The sequence below is a fragment of the Sturnira hondurensis genome, unplaced genomic scaffold (genome assembly GCF_014824575.4).
Source record: "Sturnira hondurensis isolate 20B ecotype Veracruz unplaced genomic scaffold, ASM1482457v3 Scaffold0018728, whole genome shotgun sequence".
Taxonomy (NCBI): domain Eukaryota; kingdom Metazoa; phylum Chordata; class Mammalia; order Chiroptera; family Phyllostomidae; genus Sturnira; species Sturnira hondurensis.
This window is the reverse complement of record NW_028091359.1, coordinates 9,328,904-9,350,014: the sequence shown is the minus strand read 5'-3', so window position 1 is coordinate 9,350,014 and position 21,111 is coordinate 9,328,904. Positions and strand designations below refer to the sequence as shown.

General features: G+C 40.0%; 1 protein-coding gene across 1 annotated transcript in view; it reads left to right on the top strand.

Annotated features, from left to right (window-relative positions):
* ABCA9 (ATP binding cassette subfamily A member 9) overlaps window positions 1–21,111 on the top strand; it is a 55,877-nt gene that overhangs the window by 14,688 nt on the left and 20,078 nt on the right. The window contains exons 10-24 of the mRNA XM_037069976.1: window positions 899–1,046; window positions 1,480–1,648; window positions 2,303–2,364; window positions 2,882–2,992; window positions 3,423–3,598; window positions 3,778–3,897; window positions 4,111–4,249; window positions 4,919–5,009; window positions 7,197–7,336; window positions 7,848–7,967; window positions 9,019–9,217; window positions 11,237–11,403; window positions 12,267–12,400; window positions 14,570–14,707; window positions 17,430–17,537. Coding sequence (XP_036925871.1) covers window positions 899–1,046; window positions 1,480–1,648; window positions 2,303–2,364; window positions 2,882–2,992; window positions 3,423–3,598; window positions 3,778–3,897; window positions 4,111–4,249; window positions 4,919–5,009; window positions 7,197–7,336; window positions 7,848–7,967; window positions 9,019–9,217; window positions 11,237–11,403; window positions 12,267–12,400; window positions 14,570–14,707; window positions 17,430–17,537 — 2,022 coding nt within the window. The remainder of the gene's footprint in view (window positions 1–898; window positions 1,047–1,479; window positions 1,649–2,302; window positions 2,365–2,881; window positions 2,993–3,422; window positions 3,599–3,777; window positions 3,898–4,110; window positions 4,250–4,918; window positions 5,010–7,196; window positions 7,337–7,847; window positions 7,968–9,018; window positions 9,218–11,236; window positions 11,404–12,266; window positions 12,401–14,569; window positions 14,708–17,429; window positions 17,538–21,111) is intronic.

Here is a 21,111-nt window from a genome sequence, read left to right as displayed (position 1 = left end):
CTGTACTTTTCATGGGCTGTCTCCATCAAGATACATCTAATTTCATGCTCAGGAAATGTGACCCTTGGTATAACCACAAGTATTTGAAAACCAGGAATTCCATAGAAATTCATTTTGATTTTTTAAATATATTTTTTTAGATTTTATTTTTATTTATCTTTAGAGGGGAAGGGAAGGAAAGAGGGAGAGAGATATCAATGTATGGTTGCTTCTCGTGAGTCCCCTGCTGGGAACTGGCCTGCAACCCAGGCATGTGCCCTGACTGGGAATCGAATGCGATCACGTGGTTCACAGGCCCATGCTCAATCCACTGAGCTACACCAGCCAGGGCTCATTTTGATTTTTCGATCTGCCAATTTAAATGGAATTGAACCTTCTCTCAGAAAATTAATTATGATCTTATAACTAGTTATGATCTTTTAACTATAAATGCTAAATGAAGGGTTAGGTTTCATAAAAACTCAGTGTAGCTTACTACACTAAGTAATGCTTCTGCTGTCTTCCGTCCTACACTGGAGGACTTCCAGCTGTTCACAGTTTTACTTTCGAATCCTGTCCTCCATCTGCAGTGCCCTTCTTTTCCCCCATCCTGAGCCAGATGCAACCCTACAGGCATCCCAGCTCAAGCAGGGCTTTCCTTGACTTTTTACTTCTGCCCCGAGGACCTTCCTGCTGCTGCCTGTGGGTCTCTGACCTTTCATTCCTACTTCCATCAACTTCCCAAATTGCTTTCAAGTTAGATGGTTTCATTGTTATGCTGTCCAATCGCTTCAAGCTCTGTAAAGACAGGAATTCTGTTTTATTTGTCATTTCAAGCCCAATGCCTGTAATAAGACAATAATAATTCCCGATGCTCTGTTTATCCTTTTAATATTCAGTGTATGTTTTTTTTTTTTAGCTTATACACCTGGACTATGATGTGAATGCTAACACCCATTTGGACTCTTCAGACAACCCAAACCTAATCATAGCTACTTTTTTCATGTTGGTTTTTGATACGTTTCTCTATTTGGTGTTGACGTTATATTTTGACAAAATTTTGCCTGGTAAGTAGATTCATGATTATGACTCAGCGCAATTTCATTCATTGCATTTCTTTAGCTGTCTCCACTTAGTACAAGGACAAAAATTAAATCACTAATAATATTTATATTGATTACATATGGAAATGATAAGATTTGGGATATATTGGGGTAAATAATGTACACAGTGTATGAACTATAAATTAGCAAGCTTTCTAAAAAATTTAAAATAGACCTAAGGGTATTCTGTGCTTTGTTTATAGAATTACTCTCTAAGATTTGTTCTAGCATAACATTTCAGATGGTTTCTTTTTTAAAAGAGACACTTGCTATCGAGTCAGGGTAATTATACCGTCAGTGCTCGTATCAGCGCTGGATGGAGACTGTTGCCGCTGTGGTGACTGTCACCCTTGCAGTGGTGGTGGAGCCCATGTGTAATCCCCTCCTGTTCACGCAGCTGAGTACGGACACCAGCAGTCTCCCTGGTTTTTCCTGAAATCCTCCTTCTGGTTTCAACACCAAAGGGCTGACCACGTGGCCCTTGAAAACGAAACAGATGCTGATCCTTCATCTAGTGACTCTTTTGAACCCGTGTCTGAAGAATTTCACGGGAAAGAAGCCATCAGGTAACACAACAGCGACATGCAGGTGCTACTGAAAAACTGGCCAGAGACCAGAGATCAATCGGGCGAACCCCGATGTGACAGAGGTGTCCTTCGGTGCCATTTCGTACCCACTGATAAGCAGGCTGCACACTCGTGAAGGGCTACACTCTTTCTTGAGAGTGTTTTGTCTTTTCACATTGTCTGCATTCACATTCGCTGCTATCTTACGGAATCGCAACAGCCATCGATGAAGGAGTAATCTTCCTATTTCCATCGTCTTCATTATCTCTTTTTTTCTGTTGTTCACGCTCTTCTCTCTTTCCCGGCCTGCTCTCTTTGTGGCAGACCCTGTCTCTGTCTCCCTGGTTATTTTCACCCCCTTTTCTCTCCGATTCACACTGTCCCTCACCTCTTTGTTCCCTGGTTAATAGGATGAGAAAGAAGGGGCGGGGGAGGCAGAAAATGGAGACAGACCGCCCAGTGTGGTGGGAAGGAAATGTAAGTTCAGGGCACGGTGTGCTGCCTCTGCTGAGAGGCCCTCGCTGCTTCCGCAGGTCTCCTGGGCCTGGGTGAAGGGAGCCGGTCCCCAGCTCTCCTCACAGCCTCAGGGACTTGATTTGTCAATCCCCTGTCCACCGCCACAATCTCCTCAAAACATTTTTGTCTTTTTTTCAGAATAAAAAATCTTAAAAAGGAATATAAAAAAGGAAAGCATGAAAAAGTAGAAGCGCTGAAAGGTAATAAAATGTCCGAGTCAACCTGGCTGGTTGGTTTCAAGACTGTCTCACTGGGATACAGTCTTGGTAGTTGAAGACCAGCGAGTCCAGTTCTCATAATGCTCCTTTGTTTGAACACATGGTGTTTCCTTCCAAGTAAATGAAAAACCGTACAACGACTTTAGAAAGTTGGATGCACCCCCGATATCCTATGGGTTTGAGAGATGTATGGTAGTTTATTTTCAGCTCATCACATTCTTTGATCCTAAATCTGTCTTTATTGTAGTCAGCCTACCTTTAATGACAAAACTGCTTTGATCCCCCAAATGGTTAGTTATACAACAATATATTATGGTAACATTGCATCTATAAATTATTTATCATAGCAGATACAATTTTAAAGGAAAGAATTTGGGGATGGATTTTATTTTTAATGTTGCTAGCCAAATATACCCCTGTTATAAGAGCTCGTTCAAACTTCAGAGAATGTCAAGTTGCTATAGAGGCTCTGACTGTAATCTTTTTGAAATAATACCAGGTCTGGTACTTGACGTATATGAAGGCCAGATCACTGCCCTCCTCGGTCACAGCGGAGCTGGGAAAACAACCCTGTTAAACATGCTCAGTGGACTGTCAGTCCCAACATCAGGTGGGAAGGCAACTATCCAATGACAAGAACCTGGGCAAACAAGTTAACTGTGCATTTCATTAGTCAATTATGTTTGTTAGTTAATTGCAATAGTTAGTCGTTTCCTTAACTACCAGTCACACGCAGTTATTTAAAAGTTTTGGAAGTTTCTTCAAGTTATTCTTTTATGCATTCATGTTCTCTTTATTTAGGGAAATCTTTGTGGTTTGAATATTTTCTAAGAGGTAGCTGTATGCTTTAGTTAGCATCCCAACTAGACCAGAGGTTGTATGAGCATTAAATTTTTAATTAGTCCACTGTGTGTTCCTTAGAGATAAGTACAGTACCTTTTAAAGGACTCCAGTGATTGGCACACATTGTTTTTTCACTTAAAAAGATCTTAAAGCATGGAACACTACCCTGATGCTCACTCTCTACCTCTCACTTTTAGGTTCGGTCACCATCTATAATCACTTGCTTTCGGAAATGGCTGACTTGGAGACTGTCCGCACGCTCACTGGAGTTTGTCCACAAACCAATGTGCAATTTGGCTTCCTGACCGTGAAGGAAAATCTCAGACTCTTTGCAAAAATAAAGGGGGTTCAGCCACCGGAAGTGGAACAAGAGGTAGGTTACATGTTAGTTGTCCCACAGCCATGAAGATGAAATTGTTTATCTGGGAAATTCTAACTGCGTTTGTGTTATTTCTACATAGTTCATGTCTAAAGGACAAAAAGGCCCTTCAGAATGAATAGCAAAATGATAGTGTTTTCAAAATAAACACCAAATATCCTTTATTTGGTTAGGTCCAACGTGTTTTACGGGACTTGGAGATGGAAAATAGTCAAGACATTCTTGCTCAAAATTTAAGTGGTGGACAAAAAAGGAAATTAACTTTTGGGATTGCCATTTTAGGAGATCCTCAGGTAAATGGAACTCAAATTACTGGTGGAATCAGATTGAAGACAGTCAAACTATTGTATTTGGTCAGACTTAATTTGTAAACAATAAAAGCAAGAGAGCATTTACCATGAAAAATTAAGTGCTAAGCTAATTTCTCCAAAAACTGTGACTATTTTGTCTTTTAAAAGAACGTTGCCAGAAAGGGGAAAATGATTTTATGTGCTTTCCTACTGCAGATTCTGCTACTGGATGAACCAACCGCAGGATCAGACCCTCTTTCCAGGCACCGTGTGTGGAATCTCCTTAAAGAGAGGAAATCAGACAGAGTCATTCTCTTCAGTACCCAGTTCATGGATGAGGCTGACATCCTGGCAGGTCATTCCTGGTTTTCTTTCGTGTATCTTAGGGAGAAACTAGGGACGTGTGTGGAATACATTCCAACACAATCACCGAGACAGGAGAACCACCCCTTTGAGTGCCTATGTCCCTGAGTGCCCTTTGCCATGGAAGTTCTCTGGCCTTGTTGCACTGGTTGTAAAATACTGTATAGCTACTCTCAATGACACATTATGCTTCATTCAATGTGAGTGTCGCTGGCTTGAAACAGACCCTTTCGATGTATGATAAAATTTTCCTGAATATACTAGACAATGAACTAACAGATCATTTTAGTTACTGGATGGCAAAGGAAGCGGTTAACATAGGAGCAGAATGCATCTGTTTTAGTGGGTCATGCTCCTAAAATACATTAGTTACTGGTGGCTTTGTTCCTTTATAAACAGTGAAAAATAACTCCTGCCCTGGCTGGTGTAGCTCAGTGGATTGAGTGCAGGCCTGCGAACCAAAGGATCGCGGTTCGATTCCCAGTCAGGGCACATGGCTGGGTTGCAAGCCAGTTCCCAGCAGGGGATGCAAGAGAGGCAACCATACATTGATGTTTCTCTCTCTTTCTCCCTTCCTTCCCTTCTAAAGATAAATAAATAAAATCTTAAAAAATAATAATAACTCCTTAATATAGTTTATTTAATTTTTTTATCTACTCAGATCGAAAGGTGTTTATATCTGATGGGAGGCTGAAGTGTGCAGGCTCTTCTCTGTTCCTGAAGAAGAAGTGGGGCATTGGCTACCATTTAAGGTACGAGCTTCTTGGTGGACACATATTAGACCGTGTCGGAAATGTTGAAGACAGGCGATGTCAATATTAGTACGTTGTCAAAAAACCAAAATAAAAGCAAAAAAAAAAATATGAGTATGTTTAAGTAGGCTATGTAACTGGTGTGTTCATTTCAAGAGATCTATGTCAGAACTATGCCACAATGGCTCTCTTTCTGAGCTAGAATGAAGGCTATGTTGAGTTGCAGACATTAAGACTATAAGGACGAGTAAGCTATAATTAAATTAAATTGCTGGAAAATATTTTCACAACACCTCCTTTGCTAAAAAACAGGCGTATTTGTATTCCAGGTCTTTCCATGATCATATTTTGGATGCTTGTTGTGGTATATTTTAACTCTTTCAATAATCTCTTCTTGGTTCTCCCTGAATTCATTTTCTCCTTCACATTTTTCTGTCTCCTTCTCTTCCAGATCATAGTTATTATCAGTATTAAGTAATGTCTATCACTTATTAAGTATTGGCTATGTTTTAGATACTTGCTAAGATATTGACATGTGGAATACTCATATATTCATATTTAATCCTCCAGATAACTTATAGGATGGTATTATTATTCTCCTTTGACCTGTCGGATCTTTTTAATAATCTGCCCGATCTCACATGATTTATAAGTGGTAGAATCTTTGGACCAAGATTGCAAGTGTAATATGACTCATTCCCTATACCTCCCCCCCAAATATTAATATTTCTTTAAGATAATTCAACTCATTTTATCTTCAGTGGTGAAATGAACCACCCCCGCCCCCATTATTCATTCCAGGTGTTTAACCTGATCAAATCTGCCATACCCTCAGGATTGCTTGGGACAGCCTGATTGAATCTGTACCTTCCGACTAAAAGGACCCACTCATTGTTCTCTAGGTTTGTCCTATACTGCAGGGTCTCGTCTCTGCCTGAGACAGGGCACCTGTTTAACATGTCCTCCCCCCGCCCATCAAACCATGGTTACTCTTGTTCACTCTTGAAGGTCCGTTCTGCCTGTTTTCTCCTTGAGAAGCATCCTCTTTTCTGGAACCTTGAAGGCATTGTTTTAAATTGTTGCCGTAGGCAACTTAATTAACTTGCTTGAATCTCAGTAACTTCATTTATGGCATAGCAGTAATAATACTTGCTCTGCATTTAAGACATAAAAATATTGAACAGATGAGTAACTGACAACGTGCAAAGTGCTTAATGGATTTAACTCAACGTTCTTCTCCCTCCCGTATTTTATAACATGCTGGTTTCTATTATACTCACATTACGTCATGGTACAAACTCCTTTACAGAAGGTTCTGTATTCTTATTGAGGTATCCTGGAGAGCGCTTAGCATTGTAAACACAGAACAGCTTTTTCTAAAATTGATTGTTTTAGGTTCATGTCATCAAAGTCAGTTTTGATGTGCTCAGCCTTCTATAGCCTCAGGCAATTTCAATGCATGTGGCTAATAATGAGGTTTCTAAAATCCGATGATTTCATGAAGAACTTTATATGTCCTCATAAAAAGACAGACCAGTTTTGACTTGAATTAACTTTGGACCAAGAAAAATTGGTCCAAAAATTTCAGCTGATATATATTGAGGGTTTTCTTAGTGCAAGACCCGTGCTATCTCATACATATTTATTCTGTATTTTGAAATTCCTTGAGAGGTTAGTATTGTGAAACCTCACAGATAAGAAAACTGATGCTCAGAGACATTAAACGTGTTCTGGAACAGGGATCGGTAGAACAATAAAACCCTATTCTTAATGACTAAACCCAATTATCTCTGTTTTTATCTTCCCCAAGTTCAAGTGCTAGTTTTTGCAGAGCTCATACTTAACTGTGTGGGGAGAATTCAAAGTTGAGTTATTGAACAGATGGAAGCAAAATTGGGCATCCCCTCCACCCCACCCCAGCTAAGATCCAGCCGGAGATCTCTTTTCTCCAAATAGCCATCCTGGAAGTCACCTCCCCCATGTCTAACGTCCCTGACACCAGGTCCCCTGCTGTGTGATGTAGATTATACGGCTTGGACTATATTAGCATTTCATGGTTTGCTTCTTCCATTAGTTTATATGAGTTTTGTCTTATAAGTATTCGTGACAGGGCAAGCACATACTACAATTGCTTGAAGAGATGGTGTTCAAGAAAAATAACTTGAATTTACTTTTTTTCAATGTTAGTTTGCATTTGAATGAACTGTGTGATCCAGACACTGTAACATCACTCGTTAAACAGCACATCCCCGATGCCAAATTAACAGCACAAAGTGAAGAAAAGCTGGTATATATTTTGCCTTTGGAAAGGACAAACAAATTTCCAGGTAACGGAATGTAGAGACCACAGACTGATTTACATTGATGTTACAATAACATTAGTTCTTTTGCATTTGTTACTGTATTGCCTAACAGTTATTCCTACTAGGAAAGTATAAATCTTTACTTTCCAGAAAATATTTCTTATATAATGGGGGTTTCAATATATAAATTTTGGGTTGACACATTCAGTACATCCATAACACTCTTTATAATCTAATAATTAACTATTTAAAAACAAATTAAATAAAAAGTAATGATTTATTTCAAAATCCCTCACACATGTAATTTTCTAAGAATGAAAAAATAAATGTTTAAAATTTTATACTCAAGAAGACATGGAAAGTAACACACAATATAGATTATTTTATAACTAAGGAAGTATCTGTATCATAACTGATAAATGCATCTGGTCTATCACATATCACACACACACATATATACATATATATATATATAGTTATGATCAATCTCATTACATATTATATTCTTTTGAAGCAGTTTTGTATCTTCTTTCAGACCTTTACAGGGATCTTGATAGACATTCTAACCAAGGCATTGAGAATTATGGTGTTTCCATGACAACTTTGAACGAGGTGTTCTTGAAATTAGAAGGAAAATCAGCTATTGACGAATCAGGTAAAAAAAAGATTTGAATTTCATATTTCTGTGGAATATTTTATCTTGAAAATATACTTTGAATGATGAAATTATATGCTTTTGGAGTGTAATGATTTGGTCTGGTCTCGGGAAAACGTAGAGCAGATAGAAATGCTGGTCTCCCATCTTGAATTTCCGATTTTGTGCTGTGCATTTTGCTGAGCATATGGAATACCCCAGTGCTTAAGCCCAGATTCTCATGGAGCAGTCCACAAATACGTGATACAATATTCCTTGTGTCTGAGAGCTCTAGAGAAGAGAAGCTGAGAGTTGTAGGTTGACAGTTCATTTTCTTACGGTATTTTGATGATATCTTTTCAATGGCCTCAGGGTCCCATTGTTGCTGCTGAAAAATTTTCTGACAGCCTAATTGTCACATGTTAGAAAGTGCTCTGCCTTTTCTCTCTAATGACTAAGGTAGTTGCTCGTTTCTGGTTTACTGTCATCCCATGTACATTCTGTACTTTTTCATTTCCTGTTCTTTTTTTCCCCTGATAGACCAAGTGGGTTTTTTTAAATCTTTTTTGAAGTTATATATACAGTTGATATCTTTTCTTAGTGGTTACACTTACCTTTTAATGTTCATACAGCTTTCTGAAAGTCTAGAGTTGATCGATTTCTCTAGGCTCTTCTTCCAAATGACATGATTTTTATCTTAGGTATTAACTCTTCCATGTCAGAAACACTAAGATAGTTTATCTCTTGCAATGAATAGATTTTTCTTCTTGGCTTCTTTTCATTGATTGCCTCAGGGTGAATTAAGTCCTTTAAAGCTGTACACACAGAACCCTTTTTTCAGAAATTATAAGATTTTCTTTTACTGTATCACTTTTTCTCCTTGTAACATATCATTCTTTTTGCTTCATTCCCATTTCTTTAGTAGTTGCTCAAGTAAAACCAAGAATTAGATGACTTCTCTTTGTCCAAGACTCTACTCTGACACCGTGTGGTAAAAAGATGATCATAGGAAAATCAAAATAATGCATATCTAAAATGGCACTTTATAAATTACTGATTTTACATTTCATAGATACTGGAATTTGGGGACAGTTGCACAGTGATAGGACAAAAGACACAGGAAGCCTTGTTGAGCTGGAACAAGTTTTGTCTTCCTTGAATGAGACAAAAGAAGCAGCCAGCGGCATGGCTCTCTGGAGGCAGCAGACCTGTGCCATGGCGAAGGTTCGCTTCCTGAAGTTAAAGAAGGAAAGGAATACTCTGATGACCATGTGAGTACCCACGTGTCTCAGGGATGCTTGGTCAGCATGTTCAAAATAAACTCAAGAGAGAAAAAACAATAACCTCAGATAAAATGAATTTCAGCAACCGTATAAAGTCTGTTTAATATGGAAGCCAATTTTATTTAATTTACTTTTAGAGAGGAAGGGAGGGAAAAAAAGAGGGAGAGAAACATCAGTGTGTGGTTACCTCTTGAGCGCCCCCTAGGGGAAGACCTGGCCTGCAACCCAGGCATGTCTCCTGACTGGAAATTGAACCAGTGACTCTTTGCTTCACAGGCAGGCACTCAATCTACTGAGCCACACCAGCCAGGGCTGGAAGCCAATTTTTAATTGCTTAGGTGGGTATGTCATTGAAACAGATGAAGTATAAGGCTTTTCTTTTAATGTCACACAAAATCTGCTCTTATCAAAAGGTCAAAGTACTTTACCAGAGCATGAAAGTTAGCACTGAGGTTCTACCCCAGAGACTTGTCTCTGTGCCAGGCCCATCCTGGCCAAGGTTTCACAACACAATATGGAATCTGCACAGTTCTCTACAGGTTCAGACTCTTCACTGAGTATACCTCCTTGCTCTCCACCCAAGACACTCATTCATTCAACAGTATGTGTGAGCACGTCTGCAACACACTGTGGTAAATGTCTTCACCACTGATCACAATAAATCAGACAGGAGATTTGGCTCTTGAGGGTGATCAGAAGTACACTAAAAAAGCATAGCACAGCCCTGGCTGGCGTAGCTCAGTGGATTGAGCGCTGGCCTGCGAACCAGAGGATCGCGGTTCGATTCCCAGTCAGGGCACATGCCTGGGTTGCAGGCCAGTTCCTTGCAGGCTAACTACCAGCAGGGGTCGCACAAAAGGCAACCATACATTGATGTTTCTCTCCCTCTCTCCTTCCCCTCTAAAGATAAATAAATAAATAAAATCTTAAAAAAAAGCATAGCACAAAATCAGACATTATTTTCAACTACTACATTCAGTGTGAGAGATATTATGTCCAAATAGGAGCATCAGAAATAGAACTTTGCATGAATTTGGTGTAGAGAAATAGAACATTTAGCTAAGGAGAGAAAGGATTAGCTAAGGAGAGAAAGGAGGGTGGGAATTCAGAGAGCAGTTCTGAGCATGGAAGTGCACCAGGAGTCTGGGGAACTGGTATGACTTTGAGCTAATTGCAACACAGGGTGTGCAAAAGGTAAAAATAATTTTGACACTATATTACATAGAGTTAGAGAGTTTGGACTTCATGACTAATAAGGAATTATTGAAGGTTTTTTGTTTGTTTGTTTGTTTGTTTGTTCGAGCAAGTGATTGATATAATTAGAACAGAATGCCAAGAAACTTACCAGGGCAGCAGGGCAAATGGTTCAGGGACAGCAGACACTAGATACAAGAAAAAGGGCCATTTACGACAATATTGAAAGAGCTCAGGAAAGAGATAATTAATGTCCAAACTTGAAGAGTAGAAGATAGGAGAAGCAAGTGATAATGATGATATTATAAATTGAAATTTGCAACCATTTTGAAAAAGGATGAATGGCCGAGAGATGAATGTAAAGTAATTGAGCTTTAGAGCCCAAGTGAATGAGGAAATGTTGTAATTTACAGAAATTGAGGATAGGAGAGGGGAAGGTTTCAGTGTGTGGTAAGTCTGGGTGTTGGTCGTATGGCAGCTTGCAGTGGTCCCCCCAAAAGAAGAAATGCAAGACTGAGCCAGTGCAAAGAAGTGGGCTCTAGAGAGGGAGAGATTTAAGAGTCATATCAGCTGATTTCATAAGCTTGAATAAAATGTTTAAAGGGGGTATAAGGAGGCATTTGAAGAGATGGAAATACCAAGGATAGCTTCATCTTATTTTAGAAAGAAGGAAAGGGAGGAAAAGCATGATTCACATATTTGGTGAGTGTTTGTAATTTATTTCTATTGTAACATCTGTTATCTGTTCAAATGTTAAAACCTACAACAGTTGTTCTGCATGAATATAATTCTCTGACATTTTCCTTTATGCAGATTACTGCTTTTGGGCATTAGCTTTTGCCCTCAGCTTTTGGCCTATGTATTCTATGAGCTTTATCAAAAGAGTTATTCCTGGGGACTGTCTCCTGACATGTACTTCCTCTCACCTGGACAACCACCTCAAACCCCTCTGACGCGCTTACTGGTCATCAACAAAACAGGTAAAGGCGGAGCTACAGGAAACTTGGAAATGCTGTTCTCTTTGAAAGACTCCCCAGACAATGTAAACCATGAAGGAAAAATAAATTCTGTATGTTTTAGAAAACACCTAGGGGACCAAGCAGAAAAATGAATTTAAAAATGAAAAAGACAGGCCCTGGCTGGTGTAGCTCAGTGGATTGAGTGCGGGCCTGTGAACCAGAGGATCGAGGTTCGATTCCCAGTCAGGGCACATGCCTGGGTTGCAGGCCGGTTCCCTGCAGGCCAACTCCCAGCAGGGGACCCACTAGAGGCAACCATACATTGATGTTTCTCTCCCCCTCTCCTTCCCCTCTAAAGATAAAGAAATAAATTTAAAAAATAAAAATTAAAAAAATAAAAATAAAATAAAAATGAAAAAGACAAGGTTGGACAGTTGGTTTCGGAAATGCATTTTGCAAGTTTACTTAAATGCTAAAGCTTATTGCCCAAGCAATGAAAGGGAATTCAGGCAGGCAAGCCACAGACTGGTCTTTGCTGTGGTCTTTTCATAACATTTTTTAAGTATTATGCATTCATGGGCTCTGGAAAGAAAATAGGTTTCAAATTCCTAAGAAAATAGAATATTAATACCTTCAAGGCTTATGATGTTGATTTTAAATAATATTTCTAACTAATAAACATTACAAAGAGAATGCCTAGCCTCAAGGTAAAGTAACCTTGGAATGGATTTTAGTCCCACACCATCAATTCTGCCTTTTTAAGGAAATCCTTAAGCAGTCCTTTTGATGATATGCTTTGAATGACGTTGTTTCACTTTTTTCAGTATTACTTGACTGTTGTTTTACTACACGTTGGCTTCTTTCGATCTTGACTTTCTTGGTAGGGTCAAGCATTGAGAACTTCATACACTCACTGAGGCAACAGAACATCGCTTTAGAAGTGGATGCCCTTGGAACCAGATACGGCCCCGGCGAGCCATCGTTCAATGGTGCTATCACTGTGTCAGGTGCTGACAGGGTATGTAGGGTTTTGGTAGCCGTGTCTCACTGCAGATGGAGCATGAACATGGACTCTGAGTAACACATGTCAACCAACGGAAAAGGCCAATTTGTCAAAAGCAGGGAGGATAGTTCTCATTGTTAGAGGAGAAGCTGGACCACCATTACCGTATTTTTCAGACTATAAGACACACACCCCAAATTTGGGAGGAAAACGGGGGTGTGTCTTATAGTCCGAATGTAGCTTTGCATTTACATTGGTGAAATATTATGTTATTTATGTTATTAAATATTTTACCACATTTTTTGCTTCAAAGTTATTTTTCCTACTTTCCTCTAAAACCCAGGCATGTCTTATGGTCTGAAAAATATGGTATTTACCCACAGCCTGCATATAATAATATATAATAAATAGTCTTTGATTTTGTTCCTTATTACCTTGTGTGCACTGCTATTATTAACAATGAATTCAAGTCTTATTAACAGTCATATTCCATTTTAATCATTAATTTAAATTTCATTCTCAAATGAGTATCAGCTCAAATGATATATTGATGAATCCTCCAAACATAAATCTCATTAATACCTATTGTGGACTTCAGCTCCAGTTACCAAAAAGAAATATTAGCTATGTGTTTTTTTTACAATAGAATTTTGTGTGATTTTTATGGGGGGTGTGGATAAAAGCTCAAGTCCTATCTTTTATACTTTGCACAAAGGGGTCAGATCTTTAGATAAATAGTTATGCTCAGTTCCCTGATGTTAACAGAAATGCCTTAGTTTCATGCAACTTGAAATGTGGTTCATGAATCAACATCTTGGATCACCTGGGAGTTTGCTGGAAATGCAGACCCCCAGGCCCCACTTGAGCCCTGGGTGAGAATCTGCACTTTAACAAGAGCTACAGAGGATCAGGGTGCTTGTCACAGTTTGAGAAGAACCGCCTCACTTGGAAACATTTAGGACTGGTATATTTCACATAAAAACTTCAGTCTCTGGCTTCTCTTTAAAAATTCTCAGTCTCTGGCTTCTCTTCATGTGACCCTTCTGGCTGTCTGCAGTTGGAACACAGGGACAGTTGTCCAGTTTATAGTTTGACTTGACTTTTCAGTTTGCTGCACGGCAAACACTGCTTCCTGTCATGTGCCTGCCTAGGCCCTGTAGGTGCTTGAATAGAGACCCCAATAGCAGACAGATAGAAAAAGATGAGAAGATAGTGTTCAATGTACAAATCAGCACAAAGCTTGACCATTTGCAGCTTTTTCGTTAATTTTCAGAAATAATTTCCACACCAAAAATAAAATCAGAAATTACCTTCAATTAAAATAATCCTTGCTAATGTCTTCATCAGGTTAGTTTCCAGTATATTCAGAAAAATAGTTTTAAAGTGACACTTAATATCAAGAAACATTGCTTTAAGTATATAGGTTAGACACAATTCACTTAATGTATTTGTGATTGTAAAAACACATGCTCAAACCTTGCCCACAATTTGGCCAATATAGATAATAATTTACTTATATTCTTTTTATTTGGGATAGAAACAATCATGTTTTAATATATATTTAATATATATAGTTTATGTATATATAAAGTCAGTTCTTTTGTGTGTTTTCCCCAAGTTTTGAGATATAACTGACAGACAGCACTGTGTAAGTTTAACATGTACAGCATAATGACTTGACTTACATACACTGTGAAATGATTTTAAAACAGAATTTTAAAAAGAGATTTTCCATGCAACGTTGCAAATGCAAGCTCAGTGTTTTCGAAAACTGATGCTTTCTGTACAAGAGCTGCCTGCCTCCTGCCTTTCCAGTATGCACACATTCTTTCGTTATAAAATGAATGTATCCCACTTTGAAACAAAACTTACTGCCATGTTAAAGTGAGGCTTCATTATGGAGTTTTATAGCATTGCTGCCAAAAATCATGTGAGGTATTTTGTTTTGTGAGAGTTTAGTTATAAATAGCCACAGGGCCGACGCTGTGGTTTGTAAAGACCGAAACACTGGATTTCTTGCAGTATACTAGGACTTAATAAAATATTAGTGATGACAGTATTAAATAATTCAGTGTTTTAGCCTTCTTGTATTGCCAATAATTTGAATGATTTTCTATCATGTTTTTTCATTAAATTTTATATCGACTCTCTGAGGACTTAGGATGCATATTTGTTTTATTTTAGGATCACAGATTTTCAATAGCGTGCAACACCAAAAGGCTGAATTGCTTTCCTGTCCTCATGGACATCATTAGCAATGGGCTACTCACAATTTTTAATTCTTCAGAACACATCCAGACAGACAGAAGCACGTATTTTGAAGTAAGTATAATTTTATGTCCCTCATCCTGAACTGTAAGAAGTGAATTTTCAAAAAAAAAATATTGGAAATGCTAAAAGCATCATTTTAATTTTTATTCACTTATTCTTGAATAAGTTTATATTTTATACACATATACATTACTATAAATACATACACACAATATCTAGGAATACATATATAACATTATAGATTTAGTTGGATGACTTAGGGCCAATGGAACAGCAGACAATACAGTTAATCAGGAAAAAGACATGACTGTCTGACTCAGAGCCTGCTCAGATCCTCTGAGTCAGAATCTCCCTGGTGGGCAGAGAGGAGGGTGCAAATCTGTCTTCAACTCATCTCGTTCAGCTCACTGTGCTGAATTTCCCTTTGCCCTCTTTAATGACACCTTGGGCCCATCCTGTAGCTCTCTGGTGCCTTTTGTCATTAAGAACCATTCCAGTGCTGTCCAAAGCTTCCATTTCCTGTCCAATCCAAACCCTGGATTGCAGCCTAAGGGACATGGGCTGGAGTGGGTGGTGGTGGTGCGCTTTGCTTTTTCATTCTTCTTTGTAGTTTAACATCTTGGAGTAGAAAGAAGAGCGTGACTTTGCTCTGGAACACCTGCCCTTTCTTCTCCCTTCCGAGTAACGTGCTCCTGGGGCTGGGAGCAGAAAGGGGGATCGAGAGATCAAGACAGAAAGAAGGGGTTGCTGTGGAGAAGTCCCTGCTTTCTCTAGCTTCTTCCGCTACTAGTACCTTCTCCTGAGGTGGTCGCCAGAGCCTCGGTGCCCTGTGTGATTGTTTTGGGTAGTGTTTAGCTTTGACCCCAGCCCCTTCTGTAGGTGAAGACCCATTCCATGCAAAGTTACTGCAGAGAAGCCCACACCATCAAGCGTTCTTTGGCTTTCATTATTTGATGTGCCCTCATCCAGGCAGTGGAACCACTTCCACCCTTGCTTTCACCCCTGTGCTTCCTCAGAAAGAGTGCTAAGAACTGTTGAGTGCCCCTTGCACACTGGATGCTGTTGAGATCTGGGGTGCCATGCGGGTTGTCCCATCTTCTTTCTAAGCACATAAGACCTCTGTCTTCTCAAGCTGCACTCAGCAGTCCTCCAAACTTCTGAAGTCTCCAGGGCAGAAACAGTTGTCCCCTACGTATGGGAGGCCCCAAGTTAACTTCAAATATTGAGAATATTTACCAGGTGCTTTACATGTAATATTCTATCTATATATCCTAACAAGACTTCGAGTATCGTTATTATTAAGCTGAGGAAGCCTGCAATGCATAGAGGTGCTGATATGTTTCGTTAGCTGCTATATTCAAAGAGACCTGTCAATGATCAGGATCACCAATAATACTGAGCTTCCTAGAATGAGCACATGACCTGACCTGAGTTCTTTCCTTTAAAAAGTTGTATTATCTACAAAACATTTGCTACCCACCAGCCCAGCTGACCTTGTGTTCATGCGTGTAGAAATTCTCTTTAAATTACCCCTGTTGGTGTCCCCACCCAGCTCCTAGTGCCCCCCTCTAATTCTGCAAGCACATCCTCCTTGACCCTAGAGCACAGAGCTTGCTGTGCCCTCTGACCCCATTCAATGCGTTTAACCACCAATCAGAGTGTCCTGAAGTGTTCTCCACCCACCACTCATGCATGTGGTCTCCTGACCAAACTACCCTGTTGATATCAAGGGTCTCTCTGTGAATCCCTCCAGGCTGAGCACCACAGAACTGTGGGTGGTTATGATCTAACATGGACATAATATGTTGTTTATAAACCAAGTTGTGTGTAAAGAGGCTGGCTGTGGAGACTAATTGTGCATCTAGTGTCACTAGATACATCTTTCAAATCTGAACAATCAGTAAGGATGACTAGAGGTAAAGACATCGAGTGGGTGATGCGGTTCTTGGTGCCTCTCGTTCCCCTGCCAGGAACTCATTTCCAGACACGTATTTTTACTCAGGCAGTTTATAGGCTGTAAGAGCTCAGAGGGACACGAAGATGTAAGAGGGGCTGAGAGAGAGACAAGCAAAGAGATCTCAAAACTCATAATAGCAGACCTCATGAGACAGGTGACGTGCAGTATGATAGGCCACTGATTACAGAGCAAATCAAAGCTTCTAGCAAAACCCAAGTCCCTTTCTCACCTGAACAGGATTTTGAAATTTTTAAAATGCAATGCCCTTCTCTGGAGTGTGTGCTGATCATTTTTCTCTAAGCCCCTTCACCTTTACCTCCTAACATCCCCCTACTCATTCATGTATCATCGACCAGGTACCCAAAGGCCCTTGAATTTGCTACTTATGCATTATGTTGAGCCAGAAGAACGATTCGTCATCAGGCTTGGAATGAACTGCTTTGGCAGCAGTTTCTGAGGGTAGCACTGACAAACTCTATTGCCCATGAAAACATCAGCCTAAATGGTATCATCATAAAGTCAGAGAGCAGAAGTTTTGTGTTCTACTTGTTATTAACTGTGGGACTGCAGCCAGTTCATGCAACCTGGTGGAGTTTGCTTCTTCACGAGTAAATCAGGATGCATGTTCAAAGTCTCCAGGCTGTTGCAACTCAGGATTGAAAATGAATGTGGCAAAGAAGTTGCAAATAGAACCTTGGGAAGTACGAGTATTTTGGGTTGTCAGATTGATTGATTTATTTGAGTGGTTTAGTTAACAAAGTATGAATGAACTGTATACACAGTTGTTACCAACTCATATGTTCTGCATGATTTCAGGACGACACGGCCCAGGAATCTGGGTCCCTAAGTAATTCCTTCTTCTGGATCCCTATGGCGACCTGTTTTACCCCCTACATTGCCATGAGCAGCATCGGCGACTACAAAGTAAGAAGAGTTAACAAGCCTTTACCTGTCCTTGATACCCAGAGAACTTTTCTCCATCTTATGACGCTGAATTTATGTATAGGTGGTGGTTTGCCTAATTTATGTGCCTGAAACAATGAACAATCAAGCATTATCAGAAAAGGTTGGCAAATATGCCCTGTCTGGTGTAGCTCAGTTGATTGGAGTGCCCTCCCATAACCCAAAGGTTGTGGGTTCAGTTCCCAGTCAAGGCATATACCTAGGTTGTGGGTTCGAGCCCAAGTCCAGGCTCATGCAATACCTGGTCTGGGTCCATGTGGGAGGCAACCAACCGATGCTTCTCTCTCCCTCCCTCTCTTTCTATGAGCAATGAAAAAAAATCCTCAGGTGAGAATTTTTTTAAGTTGGCAAATATAAATTTAAAAAAATGAAAATACTACTTTTCTTACTCAAAAGAAACAAACAAATTTTTCTTAAACAAATGAGACCTCCAAAAGAACAGCACAGGGGATATCATCATCTAACAGGAAATGGCAGTTTTAGCTTGCAAATCACTTTATTCCTAGACACGTCCCATGGACCGTCCCTCTCTTGGCCACGCTTTCTACTTCTTGGATGGTGGGAAAGTTATTGAGTTAAACAGAGCTCACCGACTCACCGCAGCTCTTTGACCTGCTGTTGAAAAAGACTATGTCTTTGAAGCTTCATCTTTACGATGCTTTTATAAAAATTCAAGAAGCCCGTAACAGAGTTCTTCTACCTCTCCATGAGACTTCTATGTGACAGAAGAGCCCTTTGCTATGTTTCTCCCAGGACAAACACAAAATACTTCTCTTCTTTCGTTTTTAGGAGACCATACATTCACCATTTACTTTCTACTACTTGTTACTCCCTCTTCCTCGTTTTTTCTGGAGTCCACCTACCTGGTTCAAACCTTGACTCTTCCACTGTCAAGCTGTATAAAACATCTGAAAGCTGCTTAATCACTCAGGGGTGAAATAATAACTGCGAATTACTTAGAACACTATTTGGCATGTAGTAAGTTTTCCATACGTGTCACTGGATAATGTCCAAGTGTCCAGGGTTTAGTCCTAGGGCCCCTTTCAGCTATTTCCAGAATTCTTGAACTTCCACATATACAATAATCTACATGACATACACGTGTATACAGAGATGCCTAGTGGACAGTTAAAACAGGAACGAGAGAAAAACCTGGGATTTTCCTGGCTAAATCTGCTCATCTCCCAACTTTTCCATCTCAGTGAATGGTGCTACCAGCTACAGTCACTTTTGCTCCAGCACAAAAATTCGAAATTTCTTTCTTTCCTTCCTTTCTTCCTTCCTTCCTTTCCTTCTTTCCTTCTTTCTTTCTTTCTTTCTTTCTTTCTTTCTTTCTTTCTTTCTTTCTTTCTTTCTTTCTTTCTTTTCTTTTCTTTCCTTCCTTCCTTCCTTCTTTCTTTCCTTTTTTCCCTTCCTTCCTTCCTTCTTTCCTTCTTTCTTTCTTTTACCTCTCCTGCCCAATCCCTCAACAATTTCTTTAAGCTCTACCTTGAATGTATCAAATTTGTCCACTTGTTTCCATCTCTCCTATCTCCATTCTTGTCTCCCTTGTCATCGTTCCTTGCCAAAACCTCTGCAGTACCTGTTGGTCTCCTTATTTGCAATTCATGCCATATGTACAGCCAGCACAAGTTTTCAAAAATATATAATCAGATCACCCCATTGCCTTGCCTAATGGCCTCCAGTAACTTGTTTTTGCTAGAATTTAATTTTAGTTAAATTAAATTGAATAATTTTCTTTCATCTAGAATGAAATCCTAGTTCTTGCTTTGGCAGAATCCACATGGTCTGCCTCCAGTGTCTCAACCTTTCCTCCCTGCAGCCTCCTCCTCCACCCACCCCAAGGCTCTTTCTGTTCTCAAACAGGCCAATATCTTTCCCATCTCTGTGCTTTTGTATGGGCTATTTCCTCCTGGCTGCAATGTTCTCCCTCCTGTTCTTTGCACAGCTGGCTTCTCCTTGTCATGCAGATCTCAGCACAAATCTCATTTAAACAAAGATTCCTCTTCTGCTTACCCAGCCTAAAATAGGTTCCCCTTCTGTGCCACAGAGGCTCATTCTTTAAAAACCTATGCATCACGCTTGTTGCTCTCTGAGTCTTTTCTCATTTGTTTGTTGCCTCCTCCTCTGTCAGAATAAACATCATACGGCAGGAATATTTTTCTCTGAATTCTACCTATTCCATTGTTACACACCTGCATAATTATTGGATTACCTTTTATTTCTTTTCCTTTGGACTGAAACCTAGGACCTATTCCTGCAACGGTTACCAGATTAAGCAAATAAAATTACAAATACCAAGTAAAACTTTGATATCAGTTAAACAAGGAATACTTTTCCCAGTATAAGTTTGGGACATCATTATACCAAAAAAAAATTGTCTGTATCTAAAATACAAATTTAACTGGCAGCCCCATGACATTGTAACTGCTCTCTCCCTGCCTTCATAGCCAGCTAATGGTGAAGGCATGAAATGTTCTTCTGGTGCATGTGTAGAGCCTTTCCACATTCCCCTTCTACACCCCCCTGGTCACAGACACTGTGGTCTGTTCCTGAGGAGCACAGCAGCCTCCCTGACTGCTCGCCATGGATCCTCTTGTCTTCTCCTTATCCATTTTCCACGCAGTGTAACAGAGCAATATCTTAAAAACACAAACCTGACCTTGTCCACTGCCTGCCTAAACCCCTTCAGTGGTCCCTCATCAAACTACGGGCCAAAAATGAAATACTCGTGTAGCCTGAAAAGCCAGGTTTGACCTGGACCTGGGTGTCTCCTTCCACTTCAGTCTGTCGCTACCACCATCTTGATAATCACATCCAACTCTCCCGCCTTCTTTCCAGTTTCCCCAAAACATCAGCTCTACCCATTGCTCAGCCTTCTCTCCTCCTGTTCTCTCGGCCTGCAATGCTCCCAACCTGCCACGTGGATAACTCCCACTCGTTGCTGAGACCCTAACTCAGCTCTTCCCCAGGACCCCCTCCCCACCCCAATTCCATACTGCAATTCATTTCCTTTTTACAGGCTCTCATATGAACCTGAACCTTCTTCACAGTTTCAATTTTACTTTTCTACTCTTTAGTTTTAACATGTTTCATTAGGTAGCTATTGTTGTACTTATTGGCTTATTGCCTTTATGGACCCTCCCCCGACAACTTAAGCTCCACAAGAGCTCTGTGACCCACACGGAGCCAGGCGCACAGACAAATTAATGACTAGGAAGCCTCAGCTCTCTCATGTGTCCTCACTCTCATTCTCTTTTCTGCTTCCTCCCAGACGCACTCTCCTTTCCAGAATAGTTATCGGCATTCCAACCTTTTCCTTAATTCGTCTCTTTATAGAAACTCAATGTGAGATTTAAAATTTTAATCGCTTTTGTGCTTTACTGTTAGGGAAGTCCAAGTTATATTTGAAGACCTCAGGTTAAGACGAATACTGCAACAAAACATGGGTTGTCGTGGGCCACGGAACAAAATCCACTCACTAGTTTTCACCCGTGGTAATGAGAAGTGTGGCCTACCGCCGGACGATGAGTGT